Source organism: Elephas maximus, chromosome 19 (genome assembly GCF_024166365.1).
Source record: "Elephas maximus indicus isolate mEleMax1 chromosome 19, mEleMax1 primary haplotype, whole genome shotgun sequence".
In the NCBI taxonomy this organism is placed as follows: Eukaryota; Metazoa; Chordata; class Mammalia; order Proboscidea; family Elephantidae; genus Elephas; species Elephas maximus.
In genome coordinates, this window is record NC_064837.1 from 43,660,090 (window position 1) to 43,683,231 (window position 23,142).

The 23,142-nt window shown below is 54.0% G+C and overlaps 1 protein-coding gene across 1 annotated transcript; it reads right to left on the minus strand.

Annotated features, from left to right (window-relative positions):
- Nucleotides 1-240: 240 nt before the first annotated feature.
- Nucleotides 241-5,623, minus strand: DLX4 (distal-less homeobox 4). The gene is made up of 3 exons (XM_049860582.1): nucleotides 5,052-5,623; nucleotides 1,432-1,628; nucleotides 241-1,057 (listed from the first exon to the last, which is right to left on the minus strand). The coding sequence occupies exons 1-3, from the start codon at nucleotides 5,332-5,334 to the stop codon at nucleotides 815-817; spliced, it is 723 nt and encodes a 240-aa protein (XP_049716539.1). The 5' UTR covers nucleotides 5,335-5,623; the 3' UTR covers nucleotides 241-814.
- Between the last annotated feature and the right edge of the window lie 17,519 nt (nucleotides 5,624-23,142).

The window sequence follows — 23,142 nt, forward strand, 5'->3', positions numbered from 1 at the left end:
TCCTGTGCAGCAGCTGGTAGGTTCAAACCACTGCCCTTATAGTTGGCAGCAGAGCACTTAACCATTGCACTACCAGGGTTTTTTTGGTTAAGTATTAGGGGTGGGGAATAGGAGGGAATAAGCTCTCAAACACCATTGAATTGTATGAGTAACTGGATCCACCATCTACTCAAAGTAGATACACATATGGAAAAGAGGGCTGTTTTAGGAGGGGAACATAAATTACCCATAGGTCCATATTGCCACATTTCTCACATCCTGTCTACCTCACAAGATAGTGAATAGGGTGTATCAGTTATAGAAGTAATGTGCTAATCCTTAGGAAAAATTAGTGGATGAGACCCAATACTGGTCAACTTTGAAGATTCCGGATGCTTCCTTCAGCTTCTGCTCACAAATGGGTTGGCCTTGCTCAACCCCCGCCCAGCTCACCTGAAGCATATATAGAGAAAAAATACTGAAGGTTTCTTCCTGGTTTTGATTCCAGGCTCTGGTAGGCTGCAGTCCTTTCAGGGGGGTGGCAAGGCTAGGGGTCCTGGGAGGAGTTTAAACTCCAACCAAGGACTCTCTCTCTCCAGAGCCTTTGTTTAGTTGGAGAGAGGCTGTCCAGTCCATGGTGGTGGTGGAGGGCAGTGGTTAAGGTCAAAGTCTTTGATTTAGCTCTTTGGCTTAGGGGTAAGTGGAATAGGACTCCACCCCATCAATTTTTCTCCTTTAGCTCCTTGTCCTCCCCAGAAAATCCATCTGGAGCTGGTTCCCTCCCAGCCCAGAAGGGCTTCGTAGGAGGGCTGGGACTGACCGGCCCTTCCCAGAGTCACATCATCTGAGGCGTAGCCAGGACATCTGGGGAGTGATGCTGATACCAGGCTCCAAAGCTGTTGCCATAGCCACCGGTAGGCAGTGCCCCTGCCTTGGGTAGATCCCACAGGGATGAAAGGGGTGGGGAACAAGGAGACAGGGGGGAGGGTCCTGTGGCAAAGTCTCCTTCCTGTCCCCCAGAGTTTTGCTTCAGGAGTTTCTTGTATTTGGAGCGCTTGTTCTGAAACCAGATCTTTACCTGTGGGGAGAAAAAGGAAAATGGAAGGTCAGGAGGACTGTATGTGTGGTAGTGTGTGACCCAGCTGTAGGGAGCAGTCCTGAGAGAAGAGAGAAGGTAAGCAACATCAGCTCCAGTCTTCCACAGCCCTGAAAGTCCCCTGAGTTCTTGTCTCCCGGCCAGTATCCAGTTCTCCCTGTTTCGTATGCCCTCCTCTGAGTCTAACCACCCCCCCCAGCTTTTAACACATACCCCCAATACTGATGGCCAGCTATGAATACCCCACTGGAGAATCCTGACAATGTCAGGGAACTCATCAGCCATCACAGATGGGGGGTGAGCACTGAGAACACATGGGTGAGGTTAGAGTGTAGGAAGGATGGCACTGGCCCCACCTGAGTTTGGGTGAGGCCGAGCTGTGCGGCCAGCTGAGCCCTCTCGGGCAGCGCCAGGTACTGCGTGTGCTGGAAACGCTGGTTCAGGTGCTGCAGCTGCAGGCTGGAGTAGATGGTCCTTGGCTTGCGCAGCTTCTTGGCTGGGACCTGCGGGCGCCGCTCCGAGGGCTCTGGGGACAGCTGCAGCTTCTCCAAGTCTGGGAGGCAGCACAAGATGGTGCGTGTAAGAGTGGGGAGGGGGGTCAGAGGCAGATTCATAGGCTCATTTGCATCTTCTTTGCATGCCCATAGCTAATTAGCAGAAAGTGCAGTTGCAGAGATCCACTTCCACCCTGGCCCCTCTCTCGGCTGTTCTCTATATTATGCTCCACACTCAGTGCAAGCCCCAGGTTCACTGGGCACCAGGTGATGCAAGACTTAGTGCTTGCCCTCAGGGGGCTCCCACTCTTGCAGGCCCTGTGACCAGAGAAAGCGCCAAAGGCCAGAACAAGGGTACCGGCGTCAGGCCTCTGGCTTTGTGGTTGCCCCAGCTTGGGGTGGGGCAGGGAGGAAGGGCTCTGTCCAGGGCCGAGCTGAGGCCTAGGTGTGATGTGGAAGGATATTCCAGGTGGAGGAAACTCAACAGTAAAGTTCAGAGGCCAGAGATAGTGTCAGTGTGGCAGCGTCAGGCTGCGGGAATAGGGGGAATAGGCCTGGGTCAGAGGGGCCCGGCTCACAGACGTTGAACGCAGGATGAAGGCCTTCCCCCCAGCATCTGAGTGTGGAAGGTCCCCAGGGTTTGCCATCGTCTTTATTGTAACGGGCATCCCCTCTCCCAAGGTGCACCCGGCAGGAAAAGTGACCATCTCCCCGTCCCCATGGCCAGCTTGGGAGGAGGGATCGGATTTCGGGGCCTCACACACACCTCCACGGCTGCACTCATCGAGAGGTGGCGGGGAGTGTGACAGGAAAGGTGACGCAGTTTCAGAGAGCGTGCAGCGAGCGCCCAGCAGCGTCAGCCCTCCCTCTCTGGTGCCAATGCAGAAGAACTGGTCACCTCCTGCCAACCGGGCCCAGCCTCTCAAGGAATCTCGGCTGGGAATGCGTGCGTGCGTATGCGTGTGTGTTTTCCCTCTACAGGGCGGAGTGGCACCAACCTGCGCCACTCTACGGGGACATCGGAGGCTGTCCCATGTGGACGGGAGGGGTGGGGTGGATGAAGCAGCAGAAATGCTTCCGGGCTTCGGGCAACGTTCGCCGCCTTCCACGCTGTCTGCTCAGCCGCACCCAGACTCAGAGAGCTCTGAGCCCCAGTACCCAGCCGGCCAGACTCAGAGAGCGCTGAGCCCCAGTACCCAGCCGGCCGTGGCGTGTGTCCGTCCGCGTCTCCCCTCACCCCTTCGCCCCTACCAGGGCTCACCCCACATTCGTCAGGTTCCCCTCCCTTGGGTTGCGGCGGTCACCATTGTCCTCACCTCCCCCGCATCCCTCACCCGTCGCCTCGGGTGCTGCGGGCTTCTCAGATCCACCACCCCTCACTGACCCCTGCCAATTCCGAGAAAAACGTTTGGTTTCCGCTCCGCCCGCGCCTGTCCGCCTCTCCAGCTTAGCCCCAGTGCTCGCAGCCCAGAACTGGAAGCCGAGCGACCACCCTCACCTCTCTGGTTGTGTGGACGGAGGGACTGCGGTGGTAGACCCGGCAGGTAGACTCACCTGCTAAACTCTCAGAGCCCTCTGCGCCCCAACTCTCCGAGTAGGCTTCCCCCCAAGTTCCTTCCCTGACAGCTGCCTTTCCCCACATCAGTTGCAAGTTATGACTGACTGCTCAGGTGGTGACAATGGAGCCCAAGGGCCTCTCTCAAGGTGCCAGCCACACCACCAGCTCAACAGGTTGTCAGCGCACAGGTCACTCGGAGCCAAACCTCTCCCTCGGGCGGGGTGGACATGGGGTGAGGACCCCAGGTCCCCTCTCATGCCCCAATCTCTCACTTGGAAGTAGGTAGAACCCACCAGTTTCAGTAGAAAAATGCCATAGTCTGTTCTAAGGACATTTGTGCGTGAGTGTGTGTTTTTTTTTCGTTGGATCCGGGAATGTCCATAAGAAAAGAAATTCTCCATTCTCTTGTCCTTAGACCAAGCAAAAGAAAGGCAAGACAGTAATGCAAACACCACTCCCATTTCCGACAGTTCCCTTAAAAACAAAGGATCTTGTTCCTCAAACACACAACCCAAATATACCATACTAGCATACATGGAAAGAGTTCAAGGGATTCATTTGTAGAAGGTAGATCTGTAACCCCCATACTCCCCCCAAACAACCCTCACCCAGGGACAGACCCAGCAGTCTGGGACAGGCAGTCCCATTTCTGCCACAGAAGACAGTTAACTTTTGGGGGCTCTGAGGAAGTTCCCTAAAATTCTCTTTACTGGCCCCATACAGTGAAAGTCAATTTGCAAGGGTCAAGAGCCTGGAAAAGAGGTTGTGTCCTGTTTTGTTCATCTGTACATCAACGAGGTGGAGTGCCCAAATCTCTAGGGTCACCTCCAGCTCTAATGCTTTACAAGTTGGGGCCAGAGGCTGGGGCACCATGTGTAGGGGCAACAGGGGAAGGAAGAGGGACATATCTGTCCTGGGCTGACTGCAGCAGAGTCACCTGGTAGATGTGCATCCTCAGAAAAGTCTACTGTACCAATGACAATTGTGGGGGTGGGGAGTACAGGGAACTTGGAGTCTAATCTGGAGGCATAGAGACTGGTGTATGCATAGTGTGTGTGTGTGTGATGCCCATGTCTACACTGCATGTCTGTGGAGCTGTGCAAGGCTTCAATGAGGCCTGCCAGTGAGGACTTTCTCAGGAGCTCAAAGTTGTTCCAGGTAATGGGAACTGGGGTCTAACCTATCCCAAAGTCAAGTGGTGATGACACAGAAGGCTTGCTCCTTTGGCTGGAAGGCAGAGGTAGCCAAGGTCTCCAATGGTGGGCTGCTGGCCAGGGGCTGCTGACCCTGCCCTGTGGCCACACGCTTAAAACAATGGATGGGAAGCTCCTACCCCCAGATTCTGTCAGTATCCCAGATTCTGCCAGGCCAGCTTCCAGCCTTGGTCTGGCAAGTTCGGTGGAAAGAGGGAGGGGGTCGGGAAGGAAGAAGGAGCTCCGAATAAGCCCACAGGTCCAGTGCTCTCCAACCGGGGCCTGATTTCTATTTATCAGGGTTTGGCTTGAGCACTGCTTTCTAAGAGGAACACTGGACGACATGGGGAAATAAGGGCGTGCACGAAGGGGAAAATCCTGGGGAAGGGTCTAGGCCTTCCACACCCACATCTGGATTGTTTCAGTTTTCCGTTACACGTAGGTACACAAGACTCTGCTGCTGGGGGGCGGTGGGGAGCCCTCCTGCCCGGCTTCACACAATTGCAAATCGAAACCAGGTCGGTCTTGAAAGGAGACCTAGATCAATTCGCCCCCGCCCCTCCCCCCGCGTCTCCCGCCCCATCCTTTTGCCCTCCCCCCACCCCCAGATCCCGTGGAATCCGAGTAAGGCTTGAATCCCGCTAGCTGCGCCCGACAAGGCGAGGGCGAAGTTTAGGGGCGCACCGGAGCCAGCCCCCGGAGGTGGAAAAGGGCACTGCGGCCGGACTTACCTGCCTCCCGCTCTTGCGGGTGCCCGGCGGTGCCGCGTAGGGGCTGAGAGGGCGCCGCGGCTTGCTGGCAGGGCAGGTAGGAGTCTCCGGGGGTCGCTGGGCCGGTGTAGGGGTAGGGCAGGAGGTGGCCATACGGCCCAGGGTAGGACAAATCGGAGGCGGCTGCGGTTGCTGAGGGCAGGCCAAGCGGATAGGCAGCCACTACCGACCGGGCGGGGGCGAGGTCTGGGAAGGTTGCTCTGGAGGCGTCCCGGCCGAGGAGGGGGCAGGGCAAAGAGGTCATTGCGGCCGGGGCCCGGGCCGTAGGGCCTAGGCCATGGCCCAGCACGTCGTCCACTCCCTCCGTCAACTCTTTTCCGAGCCTCGGGCGTTGGGTTCGGGCGAGCCCCCCAGTTGACCGCCCCCACACTTAAGATCCCCGGGAAAATGTCTCTGTGTGTCGCCTCCAGCGGAGACCGCGCTCCTGGAAAAGGGGTTCGGGGGGGTGCCCCCATGGCTTTTCCCCTCCCCCCTAAACCCTTGGGGGCCCCATCCTCTCTCTCTCGGGTTCGGTTCTCTGGACCCGACGGGGGCCCCGCCTACTTAGACACCCGGGATTGGCTCCCGCGCTCGGTGACCTCACGGAGGCCTGGAGCCCGGCCCGCCCCCCCGCCCCGGGACGCCCGCGGCGGGGAATTTCAGAACTGGGAGAGGGGAGCGGGCGGTGCACAGTCCCAGGCCCGTCCATCTCGGTGTCTTTTCCGAGAGAGGTGCCGGAGTTGCAGGGTGCTTGGTGCAGCCTGGGAACCTCGGTCCCGATAGCAGACACGCGAGAGAGCTGGCGAGGCTGGGAAGCTGGGCGAGTGGAGTTGCAGCGGCGGAGGCACAGCGGCTCTCGGGCGCAGGGAAGGTGCGTTCGCAATCTCCAGCTCTCGGGGGTCTGCACAGCGGTTGTGGTCCCGCCGCCACCGACCGGCTGGGGAGTGGAGACCAAGCCGTCAGCGCCCGCGGCTGATTCATCGCGTCGGAATGCGTCGCTGCAGAGCGCCGGCACTTGTTGGTAAACAGACGCCGGAACGGGGGAGGTGCCGCCGGCGCCTAGCCTGCCCCGCACGCGCGCCGCGCGCACGCCCACGCGGGGCGCCCGCCGCGGAGACCGCCGCGACTGCGCCTGGCCGCCTCCCCGCTCCAGCTTCCGCTTCCGGCGGGGGCCCCGGGCTGGTTGCGACAGCACAGCTTCTGCTGGCCCCCGAGGCCGCCGGAGGGCTCTGGCGTCTGGGCTTTTGCCCGTGCGGCGCCCCGCCTTTCCTGGCGTCGCGTGAGACTGAAGCCTTGCCCGAACTAGGACAAGACCCGGCGGCTGGGGGCGAGTCCAGTTTGATGGCTCCTCGGAACCTGCACGAAGTACAGCGGGTCCCTCTCTGTGGCGGCATTTTCCAGGCTACGTGCAAGACCCCACTCTAAACAGCAATATCCAAGGCCTTGATGGACATGTGTCCACGTATACAAACATCTATTCTGACAGGTACACAACTACTTAGAGGCTCCACTCAACTACAACATATGCATTGGCGTATACCAACACACCCATGTTCACACTAGCATCCCTCGATGGGCAGAAACGCTCATTTATGGGTTCGCAAACAGACTATGTAGGTTTTGATGTTTCCTCATCTATACATAGAGATGAATAGCAGTATCTCTCATAAAAGCGCGGTTATTTGTCCCTTTTATAGACCCACGAGAATACAAGCCAAATTGCTGGTATGTACACGAAATACAGAAAACCCAAACATATATGCACATGTACCTACCCTAGGATCGATGCCTGGTACACCTATCTAAACTGCTTCCTGACAGGGGACGGCTACATCCCCAAACCTACCTGTCCTCACAGCATACCCACACACCTCCCACGTGAGTACACAACGAGGACATGCAGATTCCTGTATGTATACACACATATACACTCGATATCCGGGCTCAGAGTGAAGGTGAAAGTCTTCAGAATTGGGGGCGAGGGAAGGGACAGTGTTCAGGGAAAGAGGGAAGCCTGAAAGAGTGAGAGAAAGCATGGAGAGTGGCAGGGCCCAGGCCTCCTTGGAGAGACAAGAAGATAGGTGCGCAGGGGTGCTTCAGACCCCAGTCAGGTACCAGTCAGGTGTCTGGGAGCAAGTCCACTTCAATTTGGACCCCCCCCAAATTGGACAGATTCAAGTTTTTCTAAAACACTCCTCTGGCACCTAGCTCTAGCCTCAGACCTCTGAGGGAAGGGGCTGTGTAGGGGAGTCCCCTCCTCTGAGCAGCTGGAGAACCTATTATCCTCTCATCCAACAGGATATGGAGCATTTACTCAGTTAAAAAATGGTGTTTTTACATGGGACCACCTTTTGCCCTTCCCCAACTCCATCAGTGCCACCATCTCCTTAGAGCTGGAGCTGTGAACCTAGGAAGACATACCCTTTCAACCCTGCTTTCCAACATCATCCTCCTCTGGAGGGAGGTAGCCATGTGGCATACAGTGCCCTGGTGGGTTCCAAGGATGCCTCTCAGGGTGCATCAAAGGAAAGCCAAAAACCAAACGCACTGCCATCCAGTCCATTGTGACTCATAGCGACCCTACAGGACAGAGTAGAACTGCCCCATAGAGTTTCGAAGGAGCACCTGGTGGATTCAAACTGCCAACCTCATGGTTAGCAGCCGTAGCACTTAACCACTACACCGCCACTGTGGTTTTGGGGGTGGAGCTGACTGTCAGGGGAGGCTCCACAAAGGTGTTTTTGAGCTGGAATTTAAAGGATGGAGGGAAGGACACTTCTTCTCAGGGCTGGTTCCAGAGACATTTCTGTGCTGGAGCTGGCAGGACCGGACAGGAGTGGGCTTTCTGCCAGGGTCTCTGCAGCACTTGGCCTTGGGCAGTCTCCAAAGCCAGGAGATCCATAGCCAAAGGCTCTCCTAAGCACCCAGGAGCTTCTCAGCCCCATCTGCACTAGGAGCACCCTGCCGATCTTTAGAATTTTTGAAGTGTTCACTACATCTAAGCCCTGTGCATCTTCACACCCCCTCCCGCTTGCGTGCGCGCACGCACTCACACACACACACACACACACACACCCACACACCCCTCTGTGAAGTAGGTACTCTTATCATTCTAATTTTACAAGTAAGGGAACTTTTCCCTCCATCATCCACTCCCTCCCCGGGGCTCCTCAGCCTCCCAGAGTGGAGGCTGGGGCACAGACTGGTGGGAGACTTCGGGTCTCTTCAGACACAGACTTCCCTAGAAGGGGTCTCCTGGGACATGAGCTGCATCCCCACATGTCGAGGCCCGGGGGGCTTCCAGGCCAAGTTGGGAAAGGTGAATGAGATGAGGCATGGGGGCTAGGAAGGGCTGATTACGTTCGTTTGATCTGAAGGAAGGGCGGCCTGAGAGGCCTGAGGTTTGCCTTCTCATCTGTTCTGTGATATCCTGGGTCAGAAGTTTATCCTTCTGTAAAATGAGGGAGCTGGACGCAAGACCGCCAAGGCTTTTTCATTTGCTTTACAATGAGTTGCAAAAACCCAAATCCAAAAACAGAATAAAACCAAAAGAAGGCGAAGAAAAGAAGGACAAAACAAAACGAACGAACTTTCTCCCGTCACTACAGCCTCTGACTGGTCACAAAAGCCCGAAATGGCCCTCCAGCTCCTCCTCTCAAAGGTTCTCTGGTTCGTGTTGTGGACGAAATAGGCCCGCTTTGGAGAACCCCAGCACCGAGGCGACGCCCTGAGGGCCGACCGCGGGGTCTGGGACTAGGACGCAGCGCCGCGGGGGTCTTGGGGTTGGACCTGATGAACGTCTGTTTGCAGGCTTTTCACCCGTCACCCCGCAAACGCCCTCCCACCCGATTCTGTAATGACTCCTTGCGCAGAATAGGCAACCCCCGCGGTGGGGAGATAACATACCGTGCTTGAGGTCACACTGAGTCCTGACCTTCCCTGAAGCCTAGGATTCCATCTGAATTAGTGTCCCCTCCCGGTGGTTCATATCCGCACCCGAAACACGTGGTGGGCTCTTAGAGCTCAGCGCTCAGCGGCTGCGTTGCTTACGGTGATGGCAGAGCCCGGCGCCTCCCGCGCCTCAGACACGCTCGGAGGAAAGGGTCGGCGTTTGTGGCTAGTACTCCGCGCAGGGGTTTGCAACCTTCTTACCGCGCTGCTTGTGTGGGTCTACTCAGTGGAATAGAGATTCGTCCGCAACCCGGCCCTCGGCGGCCATTCCGGGTTGATCCGCGCTTCTTCTCTTCCATCCCACCCACTGTCCCCAAACGAAATTTTAATTTTGTCCGTGCTCGATGAGTGCTAGGTTTGATTTGGCGGGGGCTTTGTTAGTAACTCGGTTTGGGGAAACTTTGTGAATAATTCAGTTTGGCAACTGCAGGTCGGGGGATGGAAGGAATCAAATCGTTTCCCCAACCTCACTCCGCTCGGCCAAGTGGGCCGTGGACAGAGCCCCCACATTCGGCAAGGCCCAGGAAGCGGCAGCCCTACCACGCGTAGAGATCTGCATGCCCCGTGGGGATTTGACTCTCTCTGAGATTTTGAATTATTTCGTCTCTTTCTGATCCAGCATTTTAATGAACGCTGGCGCAAGTGGGGCGGCAGGTTGGTTACTGAGGTCACCACTTGCCCAGCCTTGCTGTCGGTTTGCTCTCACTTCCACGCAGACACGCTCCCAGAGATAGATTTCTCTGGGATTGGAGTTCCCGCCTTATTTCCCAAAAAAACCGGGAGAAGCTCTAGGGCGAGGGGCAGAGGTTGGAGATGGAGAGGCCGTGGGGTCAGCGCGACTTGGATCAATGCATCGCGCTGCCTTCGCGCTCTGGTCGTTGGTCTCCTGCTTAGCCCCAAGTGACGCTCTCCCCGCGTCATCTTTGCTTTATTTCTAAATAAATCTTCCATTTGGGATTAACCAAAAGAAAAAAAAAAACCCAAACCCACTGCCATCGAGTTGATTCCGACTCAGCGACAAAATGCACACATATATGAAGTCACCAAACATGTTTAAAAAAAGAGTAAACTCTTGGACTATGTCCCACCAACCCCCCGGAAAAAAAAAAAAGGTTAATAAAAAATGGGATGGTTTTGTAGGTGTGCTGGAGGCACTCTGCGTAGCGAAGGAGCCACGCAGCACTGCGTGGGAACTGGAAACATCCCCGGCTGGGGGGCGTGTGGGCGCCGGGTTCGGCGGCTGGGGCTCTGGCATTCTCGGCCGGTGTTCCAGCCCTGAGCCCCCCGGGCCTGAGGGAGCAGCAGACGCCCGGCCGGGAGCCTCCCGGACAGACAGTCAGACCGCGCACGAGAAGCCCCGGGGTGAACGCGGCAAGCTGGCGGCAGGCCCCGCAGTTAACCCGGCTGCAACGAATTCTCCACGCTTCGGCACAAAGGTAGTCAGCTGGGTTCTCAGACCCTCCCAGCACCTGGCGCAGAAACTAGGGTGTTCTGCATCTCGCGCCCTGGGTGGAAGCCGGAGATGGGACGTGGCTGGAATTGAACCGTGCGTCTAGCGGGCCACAAAGAAGCGGGTGGGTGCACGGACACACACAACACACACGCACACCACAAACACGCATACTGCCCCCACACTCCCACAACCCAGTAGCCACAGCACACACTCCACAAGCACCCCCACAACACCCAAAGCACGTACGCATCTCATCACACGCACACACACAACTCACTCCCATCCCCCTGAACCCCGTCAATGGGGCGAAGGGTCAATACGAGTGTGTTGGTTTCACTTTCTGCCTCTCCGACGAGACCCTTTCGAGGTCCGAACTGTTTGTCTTTCTTAAGGGTTGGTCGGGCCCCGGCGGCCTGATGTGGGCTGCACAGCCAGAGAGAAGGGGACAGCCTTACCCTGCTGGGCAGAGTCTGGGTCTAGGAGAATAGGAGAATTGGGGGAATGTTACTTTGGGTAGGCGAGCGCGAAGGCAGCGTGGGCGCCGCAGAAGAACCCGCAAGCCCTTCCACTTAACGTGAGAAAAATAATCACGATTTAAAAAACAAACAAGCCCCGCAGACTTTTCCTCTGCGCACCCACGCGTCGGGCCTCAGGCCTGGGGTGAGGGGACGGTAGACAGGAGTAGTAGGGTGAGACGAAACTCAGGTGCCCCCCCCCCCCCCCCCCCCGCCCTTGCCCCGCCTGCCTTCTCTTGCTCCCAAAGTCTCCCTCACCTAGACTCAGCTCTTCCGGAGCAGGGGACTGGCAATTTAAGGAGGGGGCGGGGCCTCGCGCACCTCCTCAGGCTGTGCGCCCACCCGCCATAGTCAATCACCCTCATTAGTACCGTTTGGAAAGGATCACATTCTGGAAGTTTACCAATGGCTGCCTGGAAAAGGCTAGAAGACTTGGGGAGAGGGTTGGGGACACGGGCAGAGAAGGGGGAAGGGTTTGTGCTGGTGGGGTGGGGTGAGGGCTGTGCGTTGGTCGGTGGCACTCCGCAAGGGCGGTGGAAGGGCTGAGGAGGGAGAGGGGACCTGGCAGAGGGGTGCCCTTTGTAGGTTGGCAGTAGAAGAAGTAATATTAATAATGGCTAATATTTATTGTGGGCTCATTTGCTAGACCTAAACTAGAAGTTAGACATGCTTCTGAGTGCTTTACATACATTTTCTCATAACCCTGTAAGGGAGTCCTATTATTATTCCCATTTTACAGATGAGGAGATTGAAGCACTGAAAAGGTGTTTGCAGGGCCTACACCCACTTGGCTGGAAGGTTAGGAAGTGGGGAAACAACTGAGATGGAGAATCAGGAGGTTCCCTACCGTGGAGGGGCTTCAACACCTACCAAGAGTTTAAAGTGGAGCCCATGAGCAGTGGGGAGGACCGGGATGGGAGCTAAGAGGCTTTCTAGGGGCATGTTGGGTACCACAGTGGGCTGGAAAGGGTAGAGTGGGGTGGCAGAGAGCCCAGTTAGAAGGCTGTTGTAATAGGTCAAGCATGAAGTGAGGAGGGAGGGCCCTGAAGGGTGGTGGCAGAGGCAATGGAAAGGAAGGGAAAAGTGAGAAGGGTAGCTCAGAGACGAACTCTACAGCGCCTAGTGACTGTCCCAGAAGAGGGTAGAGGCAAGAATGACTCTGAAGTTCCTGGCCTGGACAACCAAAGGAGCCCCAGGAAGAAGCCATGTGTTTGTTTCAGAAATTCAGGCATCTGATGGGCAGATGGGCTAGGGAACAACATCCTGAGTTTGGCTCCTTCAGCAGGCAGCCAGCTACTCCAACTGGTTTCCTTTGGTGCCCCTGCTCAGGTGTATTTCCTGGGCTCTGCCAGTATGCACAGGTGAAACTTACATATATGCAGATGTGGGCAAATGAGAGTAACTCAGCCTGGGCCCTGCATCACTGCCAGGGAGGCAGGCCCTCCCCCACCTCCAGGGAGGGGGAAGGCCACCCCAGCCCTGACTCATCTGCTGACATGCTACTTGGAATGCCACCTCCCCAGCTGGGTTTCTTCTGACTTGGAAAACTTGCTCCTGGAGTCACCCTGAAGCTCAGGCCCAGAAGATCAGAACCCCAAGGACCTGAGGCTGGGGCTGGGGACCAAGAGCTTTCCAAATCAGGGTAAAGTAGAACGCCTGGGTAATGGAACATTTGTAAGAGTACAATGGACATGGCATTTCCTAAAACGTTTTCACATCTGTAACTTCATTGGGGCCTCATGGTAACTTGGGAAGGAGGTGGTTTATTAGCTCCCTTTTACAGATGAAGACACTGAGGTACCTTGCCAGGGAAAATGTGCTAGTGTGTACAGAGCTGGATTTCCAAACCCGACCTTCTGACTCAGTGCTCTTTGCACATCTCTATGGTTTGGTACAAGGCTGAGGAGACCAAAAACCAAACCCATTGCTGTTGAGTCGATTCCGACTCATAATGATGCTATAGGCTGAGGAGAGGGGAAGCTGATTCTGGAGTTTGGGGCTTAATTTAGAGAATTGCTGATGCTTCTATATCCAGATAGTCACGGGAAAGAAGCCTTTAATGCTCCCCACCCTGAAGAATTTCAGCTAGTGGGTTGAGGCTCCTAAATCAAGGCCAGACACCCCACTTCTGGCTCCTTCAAGACTCATCCCAGTTCAATGTTCTGTTTTTAAGCACCTACTGGGTACAGGGTCTGTTGTAGGGTCCTGTGACAGATTGGCCTAGGGCCCTTCAAGGTCCTACCCAAAGGCGAATTTGACAATTTATGTGTATCAAAATTGAAAAAAAAAATTAAAGTGAATATTATATGTATTATATACAGTCACCCATAACTGACTTGAGTACATAAAACTTTGCCGGACCTTGGTCTCCTCATCTATAAAATGGGCATAATAATAAGCCCAGCCTCAAAGGATTGTGATGATTCAGTGAATTACTGTAAGTGATAGCCACATAGTAGGTATTTTACATATGTTAGCTCCCTTTCCTCTTTCTTTTGGTCCCCTTGGCTCATTCACAAGGAATATCCCTGTCCTCATCATTTAATCTACCTAGAAGGTACTGGACCCAACTTAATTAAAAAGCTTTTGTTCTCAGAGGATTTGGTGAGGGCTGGAGGTGTCATTCCCCAGACAGGAAGCTCCTGCAGGGCGGAGACTCTGCCTTCTTCAGCTCCTCATCCTCATAGCACCTGTCACTGTGCACTGCATACTACGGTGCTCAGTATAGCCTTTATTCTCCAGCTAACCCTGAAGCCACCCTCAGCTCCTCCCACATACAGGAGTGTTTTCGAGGGTCTGCTCCTCAGTAGCGTATGGAATACTTTCAAGCCCGAGATCCCAGCTCCTCAGGACCCTCATCCACCCTGTCAGATAGGTGGGGCAAGTATTCCTGTCCCCATTTCGCAGATGAAGAAACCGATGCTCAGAGCAGCTTAGCGCCTTGCCCAACATTGCACAACCAGTAAGTGGCAGAGCTGGGATTGGAACCCCAGCCTCCTGATTCTGGGTTCTCTGAGTTTTTCCAAAGCAGCCCAGCTGTCTGTGGAATGGGTGAAGGAGACAGGGGTCTCTGGGCCATGTGAGGGAGGGAGTAGCCTGAGGGAAACCCTTGATCTCTGTGGGACGGGGGTAGGGGGGGAGTACAATAACAGAAGTCAAGACTTGAAAAGACCCAAGGCTACTGGTCCCATGGAAAGTAGGCAGTGGGGACAGTAGAATTGTCTGCAAAAGCCTGAGGGCTTCAGACTAACTCTGCGTGACTTGAGGCCAGAATGCAGAGAACCAAATGGAAGCCACAGGAATGTAGATTTGGGTTCAATACAAAAAAGAAAATTTTAATAGAATTTTCCAAAAGCGGCACACTCTCCACCTCTGTCTTAAGCACCAACTCCTACCTTGTACGGAGTGATGGTTCCACATCTTGTTTCCTCTGTGGGAATAAGACATCTGGGGAGTAGTTTCACCTCTCAGTGAGCTTGGCTTCCCCCGGCGTGTGTGTATACAATCTGTTCTCAGTAAGTATTTGAGAGTCAGTGAGCTCCCTGTCGCTGGAGGTATTTAAGAAGAGGCTGTGTGATGCTGTAAGATGAGGTTGAAAGCCTGGGCTCTGGAGCAGATGTCGTAGGTTTGAATTCCAGTTCTGCTGTTTACTAATGGGCAGGTGGCTTAGAATTACAGAGCCTCATTTCTCCCATCTGTGAAGTGGAGTTAATAATACCTCCACAGAGAATAAGGAGCCCTGGTGGCGCAGTGGTTAAGCACTTGGCTGCTAACCAAAAGGTTGGCGATTTGAACTCACTAGCTGCTCCAAGGGAGGAAGATGTGGCAGTCTGCTTCTGTAAAGATTTACAGCCTTGGGAACTCTACGGGGCAGTTCCACTCTGTCCTATAGGACCAGTATGAGTTGGAATCGACTCAACGGCAATGGCTTTTTTTGGTTTGGGTGGTGCAACGGTTAAGCTCCCAGCTGATAACTGAAAGACTAGCGGTTCAAACCCACCCAGTCGCTCAGCAGAAGATTGCTTCTGTAAAGGTTCCAGTCAAGAAAATCCTATGGGCAGTTCTACTCTGTCATATGGAGTCTCTATGAGTCGGAACTGGCTCACTGGCACCTAACAACAACCGCATAGAATTGTTGTGAGTATCAAATGAGGTGCTGTATGTGACTAGCACAGTGCCCAGCACCTGGAAAGCTAATAATGCAGGTTTTTTTTGATGATATACGTGGTTGAGGGGCTGTATCATGCGTCCACTAATGTCTCTCCAACTCTGACATCATATGGTTCTATTCAGTAAACATCAGGAAAGTAGCTAAGCGGAAACCAAGAAGCAGATTGACTCAACATAAGAAACTGGCTTAAAATGAACAGAACCCCATTCAAGTACCAACGTCCTTGAGTCTCTTTTTTTTATATATGTATAATTTTTATTGTGCTTAAAAATCAAGTCAGTCTCTCACACAAAGGTTCTTGAGACTCTTACATGGACTTTTCCTACCATTGCCCTGCCCATTTCCCTCTAGAGAAGCCCCCCACTCCAAGCCTGGAGTTGGAATCAGGGACTGTCCTGGTTCCTGGAAACCCTGGGCATCATTAGCACCGGAAAAGGTAGCAAGAGTCCCCAAACAGCCTGGCCCACCCTGGAAGCCTAACCTTAGCCAAGAAACAGCCCAAGAGTTCTGAGTTGCCCATCACCTGCTCTAACCACAAGCCCTTAACCAGCCCAAGCCTCTAAACCAGTGAGATGACGTGGCACCTTCTGGAGGGGGCAGTGACTCCTGTGTGCCAGGTGCTACAGGCTGGGAGGAGCTCTCAGCAACCTCAGGACCAGCACTTGGTCTCCAGCTGCTCCTCAAAGTCTTGTTGTCCTTCTTAAAGCTGGAAGGGACCTCAGAGCTCCCCAGAGATAGCGGGTTTTAAATTCTAGGATCAAGAAGGTCTGGGGTGGGCTTGGAAATCTGTATAAGTAGCCCAGGTAAGAATCTGATCTGGCCCAGTCACCTTGTGTTACACGTGAAGCAGGTGAGCCTGAGAGGGAAGAGTCTTGCCCAAGATGACCTGTTGGAACTGGGCAGAAGCCCTGCTCTCTGGACCCCAGTACAGGCTGTTTTCTAATCCTGGTGCCTCTCACGGCTCAATGCACCGAGAAGGGACGGCCAGTTTCTCATGGAGGTCTTCCCTGAGTCAGTCCCCATGCCTCCTTCAGAGGTTTTGTCAGTTACATGAGAATCATTCACCCTCCTGGAAGTGGCCTCTAAGAAAAATGAAGAGTTGTGACAGGCACTCCCCCAAGGGCACGGCACAGGAGCAAGCAGGTGTTGGAGGCTAGACCCACAGAAGGTCACACAGGCACATGTTTAGAAATAGCCATTACATTGGTGAAAAATATTGATCTGATTTAGAATAACCTCTCTATTTGCCAGCACCTAGCAAAGTCCCTGGCACACAGCTGAATAATGGCATGTTGAATAAAAGAACAGTGCTTAATGTTGATTGAACCCAATCATCTCCAAGGCTACATACTCCTCCCCTCAGTGGCAAAGGGTGTGGAGACTTGGCTAAGCCTGGAGAATGCCAAACAGTGGCCTTTCAGAATGGGGGGTGGCCATGTAGGTGCATTCAGAAGGAAGGAGGGAGTTAAGCAAGTACTCATGAATCAGGTACTGTCTCCATCCACACCTAAGGGGCCAGTTCCCACCAGGTCTCAGACCTAGGGGTTCCATGAACCCAGTGGGTCTGCATGATTATGTGTGCAGTTGTGTGGCTGTGGCATTTGTGACTGTGAACATGTGACTCGTGTAACCATGTATGTGATGGGTACGTAACTGAGACTATGTGTATGTGACTCTTGGGTACAGCTTTGCATTGTGTGAGAGCTTTGTTGTGAGCTCCATGTGACTGTATGGCTGTGTGTTTGTGTGACTATGTGGACAGGAATGTGTGTTCCCCATGTAATGTTGCGTGTGATTTCCAGGGACTAGTTTTGTGCGAGACTAGGTATTGGGTGTGTGTGACCATCTGTAGCTGTGCGTTCCTCTGTGTGATTTGTGTGCAGTCTGGATGGAGACATCTGTATGTGACCCCCTGGGACTCTGATATTGTCTGAATGTGCTTGGGAGAGTCTGGCTGTGTTTTCTTCTGTGGAATTGTGTGTTTCTGTGCACTGCCTGGTGACTGGCTTTGCATGTTGTGTGTGTAGCTAAGTGTCACACTCTCAACTGTGTGTCACCATGTGTCCCTCCAAGTGACTCAGTTGTGTCACTACATGTGACGGTGACTGTGTGAGACAGCATCCCCCTCAAACCACCTTCCTTTGGCGGCTTTGATGTGGTTGAGTTTCTAGGGGCCATAGGACGCCTGCCTCACTCTTGAGGACTTCAAAAGGTGGGGATCCTTTCTGCTCAGTGAGGGAAAAATCCATTTCCCCTTCACCCTTACCTTCTCCCCCTGCCTGGAGGAGAGGTTGTTTGTTTTCCTATTTTTACTGCCTAGGATGAGTTCATGGCCGCAACTGACTCACCACTCTTTCCGAGAGTCTTGGGGAAGGAAATAGGGGTTGCTTGGTCGGGGCCTCTGCCCACGAGCTTGGGGACCTTCACAGCAGGGCCAAGATATCCGGGTCCATGTGGGCTGTACCCTCCCTGAGCCTGGAAGGCCAAAGAGGCCTCCTTAGAGGTCGTTATCCAGCCCCCAGCCTCCTACCCCAAGTGAGAGGCCTCTCTCCTTTTCTAAGAGTCCTCCCCTTCCTTTAGTCACAGGCCGGTTGAAAAGTTAGCTAGAGCTTTGGAGGTGCCTTTGATGCCTCGGTCGGGTCTATCTCCCTGCAGGTAATTCATCTGTGTCTCTCTAGCTCAAGCAGTAGCAGACATCTCTGCTCAGCAACACTGTTTGGGCGCCCCCTATGTGCAGAGTTTGCCCAGGCTGAAGGAGACGGAGCTCGAGGAAGGAGGCTTACATAACCGTCTGGGAGCCCCGGTTTGATGGGAGAGACACTGTCCCCAGGATCCCCACCCACCCCATCTTATGAAAAAAAGGGAGGCAGAATTCCCCAAAAACACAGGCTCTGAGACAAAGAACAAGGAGAGTTCAAACTACTTCTCTCTGGGCTTGGAGAAGAGTCATGCTCAGAGTCTGTGGAAGAATCAGAGAAAGCTTCTGGAAGGTGGTGGCCGGGATTTTGGTGCAGGCTGGGAAGGACGGCATTCTTGAAGGCTAGGAGACTGGGAGGACCTAGGGATGGAACACATTTTTTGGAAGATATACAGAGGGTGAGGAGAGGTGGGAAGGCTGAGGTGGCATGCTCCTTGCATGGGGTAACAAGGGAGGGCATGGGCTGGACCCCATTTATGTGGCAGAGGAACTCCGCCTAAGCAGAGTCTGTGAGTAGGAAGTCCCTTCTAGTATCTACCTGGCGCCCCTCCAGCTGCAGCCAGCATACAGCCACCAGCGTCTGGTTGCCCAGGAAGGGGCTCTAAAAAGCCCTTACTTCCTTCTCTCTACCCCAGACTAGGGAGCCAGACACCCCAACTATGCTCTCAGCCAGCTTGCCCATCCGGCAGGCCCTCCTGGCCCCACATCCACCCTGAAGATACCCCTGCCAGGCTCTCCCCCAGCCAATGGCTGAGACCATGAAAACTTCGCTCTGCCCCCACCCTCTTGGCTCGCTGCCTTGGTGCTCCTTCCATCTCCTGGGACTGGGTAAATCACCAGGGCCTACCCCTTTGCCTGCCAGGCCCGGACCCAAAACTCTCCCACTTCAAATTGAGGGGCATTTGGGCCACCCTTTTGGAGGAATTGAGAAGACTCAGAGTCAGGACTGGGGCTTTGGGGAGCTCACTGGGCAAGGCATTGGGCCTCAATTTCCCTATCTGCAAAATGGGGGTAATGGTGTCTGCTCTGCTGGGTTCCCAGGGTGGGTGGGGAAAGTTCCAGTGAGCTCATGGGTGTGAAGGCCCTGATGAGCCATAAATAGTCCAGTGCTTGTGGGAGGGAGGGAAGCCATGTTATTTCAGCTGGGCCTGGCTGTCCAAAAGGAGGGCTTGGCCTGTGGGGGGCTGGGGAACTGTGAGGGTCTCTGTGCCAAGCGCTGGAAACAAAATTCAAGGCTGGCACCCCAGTGAAGGCTGGAGAAAAGGCCCTGCTGAGGCCACACCAGGGACAAGTGCTGGGGTGACAGCTGCAGGGCATGTGATATGAGGGCTTTGGACAAGTCATCTAGAGGAGTGACTCTGAGGAGCCTAGTTTGGGGAGGAGGGTGGTGAGGAACCTGAAGTCACCAGGTGACATCATTCCTAGCATCTCTGGCATCCCAGCTGCTGCAGGGAGGGCATGGGGACACCATCTTCTTTGTCTCTCTGTCCCTCTGCCTTGGGGAGAGGAGGTTGAGCATGTTAACGGGTATGGACTCAGAATTGACCGTGGTTTTCTCATGTAAGGAAAATTCTAGACCTGTAACCTGTTCACCAAAGGGTTTTGCTACATCTTTCTCCAACCAGTCATAGATGGTTGTTGACCCTCTCCCTCTTCTTCGGATGGGCAAACCAACACCTTTCCCCATGTACCCCCACCCCTCCAATCCGTCTGCCCACTCTCTCCCTCCACAGGCTCCCTTTGGCCTCCTCCCACTGAGCTTTCACAAAGCTGCTCCCCTGCTGGAATGCCCTCCCCTAGACCACGCCTGCTCAATCCTCCCCCCACCCCGACCTCTGCCAATTTCTAGTCACTTGACACTGGGCAAGTCAGTGAATCTCTTTGAATGTAGTCTTACCATCTGTAAAATGGGGCTGATACTATCTCCCAGGGTAGTGAGAAAGAAGAGATAACCACAGAACACTAAGCCCCTGTTCTTGCCAAAGGGGAGAAGGCTCAACACCTTCATTCACCCTTCCTAGAATCCCTACCGTTGTCTGTTTGCCTTATATTGATTTGCTTTATTTATTGCTTTGTAATAAACCAAGAGACAGGTAGTTACTGAGCACTTACTCTGTGTTTGGAGACCTGGGTGGTGCAAAAGGCTAAGTGCTCAATTACTTATTGAAAGGCTAGTGGTTCGAACCCACTCAGAGGTATCTTGGAAGAAAGGCCTGGTGATCTGTTTCCGAAAGATCACAGCCATGAAAACCCTATGGGTCACCATGAGTCGGAATTGACTGGATGGCAACTGGTTTTTTTGGGGGGAGGGGGGTGGGGGTGGGTTGGCACTATACGTTTAACACTGTAGCAGGTTCTGGGGGATTGTAGGATTTCTCTGCCCACCTAGAAACAGTTCCAAATCTGGATAGGCAGGTGACATCTGCAGATGTAGAACACGCAACAACTCCTAACAGCACAGCTATCTTGCTGGGCTAAGTGAGGAGCAGGGTTTTGGAGGAGACAGAACGGTCAGGGCAAGAGTGGTCCAAAGAAGGCTTCCTGAAGAAAGGGTCTTGCAGAACAAGTAGATAGGCAGAGGGGACAAGAAGGGCATGGTGGAGGGAAGACCATGGTGTGCTCACTGGAGACCCAGGAGAGAGAGTGTGGAAGTCTTGAGAGAGAAGACTGGACTGAGAAGGTCAGGCGAGAGGCTGGGGACACCTGATAGCCAGGCAGAGGAACTGAGACCAGACACGGTAGGAAATAGGGAGCCACAGCAGGGTCTTGAGCAGGGGAGTGAAGGTTGAAACGGAAGGGATAGGCCTCCCATTTATTAAGCATTAACTATATTCCAGATATTTGCTAGGTGGTTGGTACATGGTTTCCCACCTAATCGCCAAGCAACCGGTGAGATGTGCATTGTTTAAAAAAAAAAAAAAAAACCCAAAAAATTTTACGTATGGGGAAATTGAGACTCAGGGAAGTTAAGTAACTTCCCCAAGGTCACAAAATTATGGAGAAGGTGACACAACTGATATCTGCCTGACTCCAGAGTCCATGTGCTTGCCAGCACAACCCAGTTTTCCCAAAAGAAGGTGCGAGAACGAATAGGGCAGGACCCTTCTTCACTTCCGTGCCCTAAGGAGCCCTTGGTGGCATTTGCTTCAGGGGCTGGGGGCATTGGGAGCTGAGAGATGGAGCTTCCTCAGAAGGCTGATTTTCCAGCAGCTTATGGAATGGAGAGAACAGGGACCAGTCAGGGAGCCAGTTGTCTCGGGTCACTACACAGGGAGAGTCTGGAGTGCCAGGGGCAGTGAGAGCAGTCAGAGGTGGACTCTGGGCTCTCAGCGGGGATGCCTGGGAAGAACACGAGGTTATTGAGGGAGACAGGGAAGCCAGAGCAAGCTGCAGGAAGGATGAGGCGTTGGGTTTGGAACGTGCTGAGCTTGACGTAGTCAGCCAAGCAGAAACAGCCCCCGGCTTTGGAAACCCAGGCTCAGAGCTTGGTGGAGAGGCCTGACCTCAGAGAATTTCCAAGCACTCTTTCCTGTCCCCTCCAGAATGGGGAGGCCCAGAGAATGGGAACTGTGGTGCCACCTTCCTTGCTCTCCCTGCCAACACCCAGAGTTGCGTCCTGAATCGGGGAGTCTCCAGCCTGGAGAAATTATCTGAGTGAGGAGGTAAGGGATGGAGGTGGCAGAGCTAGTGGCCCAGCAGGTGATTTTTGCCTTCTGCTTTCTCTCCTGGAGGGGGCGGGGGAAGGATCTCCAGCTCGAAACACTGAAGAGAGAGGGTCCTTCCCTCCATCTAGGAAGGCCCTAACTGGAAGCCTCCCTTACTGCCCTCGTTCCTCCTCCTCCTCTCTCAGCCCTTTGTGTACCTTTTGGGCAGTGGAAGCCAAAGGAACATCTGTCTTGCCTAAATTCCTACAAAAGTAGCTCTGTGGGCTGCCCTCCTGATCCTTCCTTGAATCAACCCAACAATTCCATGGTTTATCTGAGTTCTCTCTCTCCCTCCCCAGGTCACACATTCATTCAATAATTTCTCTTGAGCACCCACTATGCCAGGTATTATATTCGGCGCTGAGAATACAGCCATGTCTTCTTGGAGCTTATATCCAGTAGGCAAGACAGACAATAACCAAATAATTAAAGATAAGCTCATTTTGGGTAGCAATAAATGCTGTGAGAAAGAATAAAACAGGGTTGTGGAGACAGGGAGATGGAGTGCCAATAGACACAGGGACACTATTTTAGATCAGGTTGTCCAAGAAGTCCCTTGAGCCTTGAATGACGAGAACAAGGAAAAACAGAGGGAAGAGAATCCAGTTGGAAGGGATGGCCAGAGCAAAGGCCCTGAGGTAGGGGTGGGCCTGATGTGTGTGAGAAACAGCAAGAAGACTGGTCTGCCTGGAGTGGAATGAATGAGAGGAAATGTAGTAGGAGATGAGGCTCAGGAGGTGGGTAGGGCCCAGACGGTGAAGACCTTGTACAGTTTCCATATTATTTTGAGTGAGATGAAAGGCCAAAAGCAGGGGAGGAACATGTTCTGACTTATGTTTATAAAGATCCCTTTGGCTGAGGGGGTGGTGAGTACTAAGATCAGTGAAGGTTCTGGGGCGACTTTAGGGGACCCTCAAGGGAATGGTATCATGGAAGAACTGCCTAGTTTGATCTTTGGGGGTCACTTTGTCCCCGGCCTGCATTGGGGTACCTCTGTGTCAGAGGCTCTGTGAGGAGGGTGGTGCCTCTTCAGAGCCCATACTAACATCCAGACAGAAATCACAGGCCTGGAGAAATTATCTGAGTGAGGAGGGAAGGGATGGAGGTGGCAGAGCAAGTGGCCCAGCAGTGACCTTTGCCCTCTGTTCTCTCCTCAAATTCTGCTGGAGCCCCTGGCTGCCCAAGTAGGGTGGGGGGTGGCTTCTGTCTGGATGAGGTCTGTGGAATCTGTTGGCCTCCTTGGGGCTGACCCTGGGGATGGACGCCCAGCAGCAGCCCTGGGAAGGGATTGAGTCAGATCCGGAGAGCAGCACGGGGCAGCCCGGCTGAGGTCACGGTCTGGTGGCTGGAGGTGGCCTCCTGACCCGGGTCCTCCACCCCCAGTTGTTGTTTGTTCAGAGGGCCCTCCGACGTGCGCCAGGCGCCTTCCTGGCCTCACTCTGGCACTCCTGGGGTGTTGCAAGATGTTCAGAGCTAAGACCAGGGTGTGGCTGGGCTTCAATTTCTACCCTTCTCCTGTGCCCCAGTCTGAGGGAATGCATGATCCTGCCCTCAGGCAGCCCCCACTCTGAGGGGAGAAGT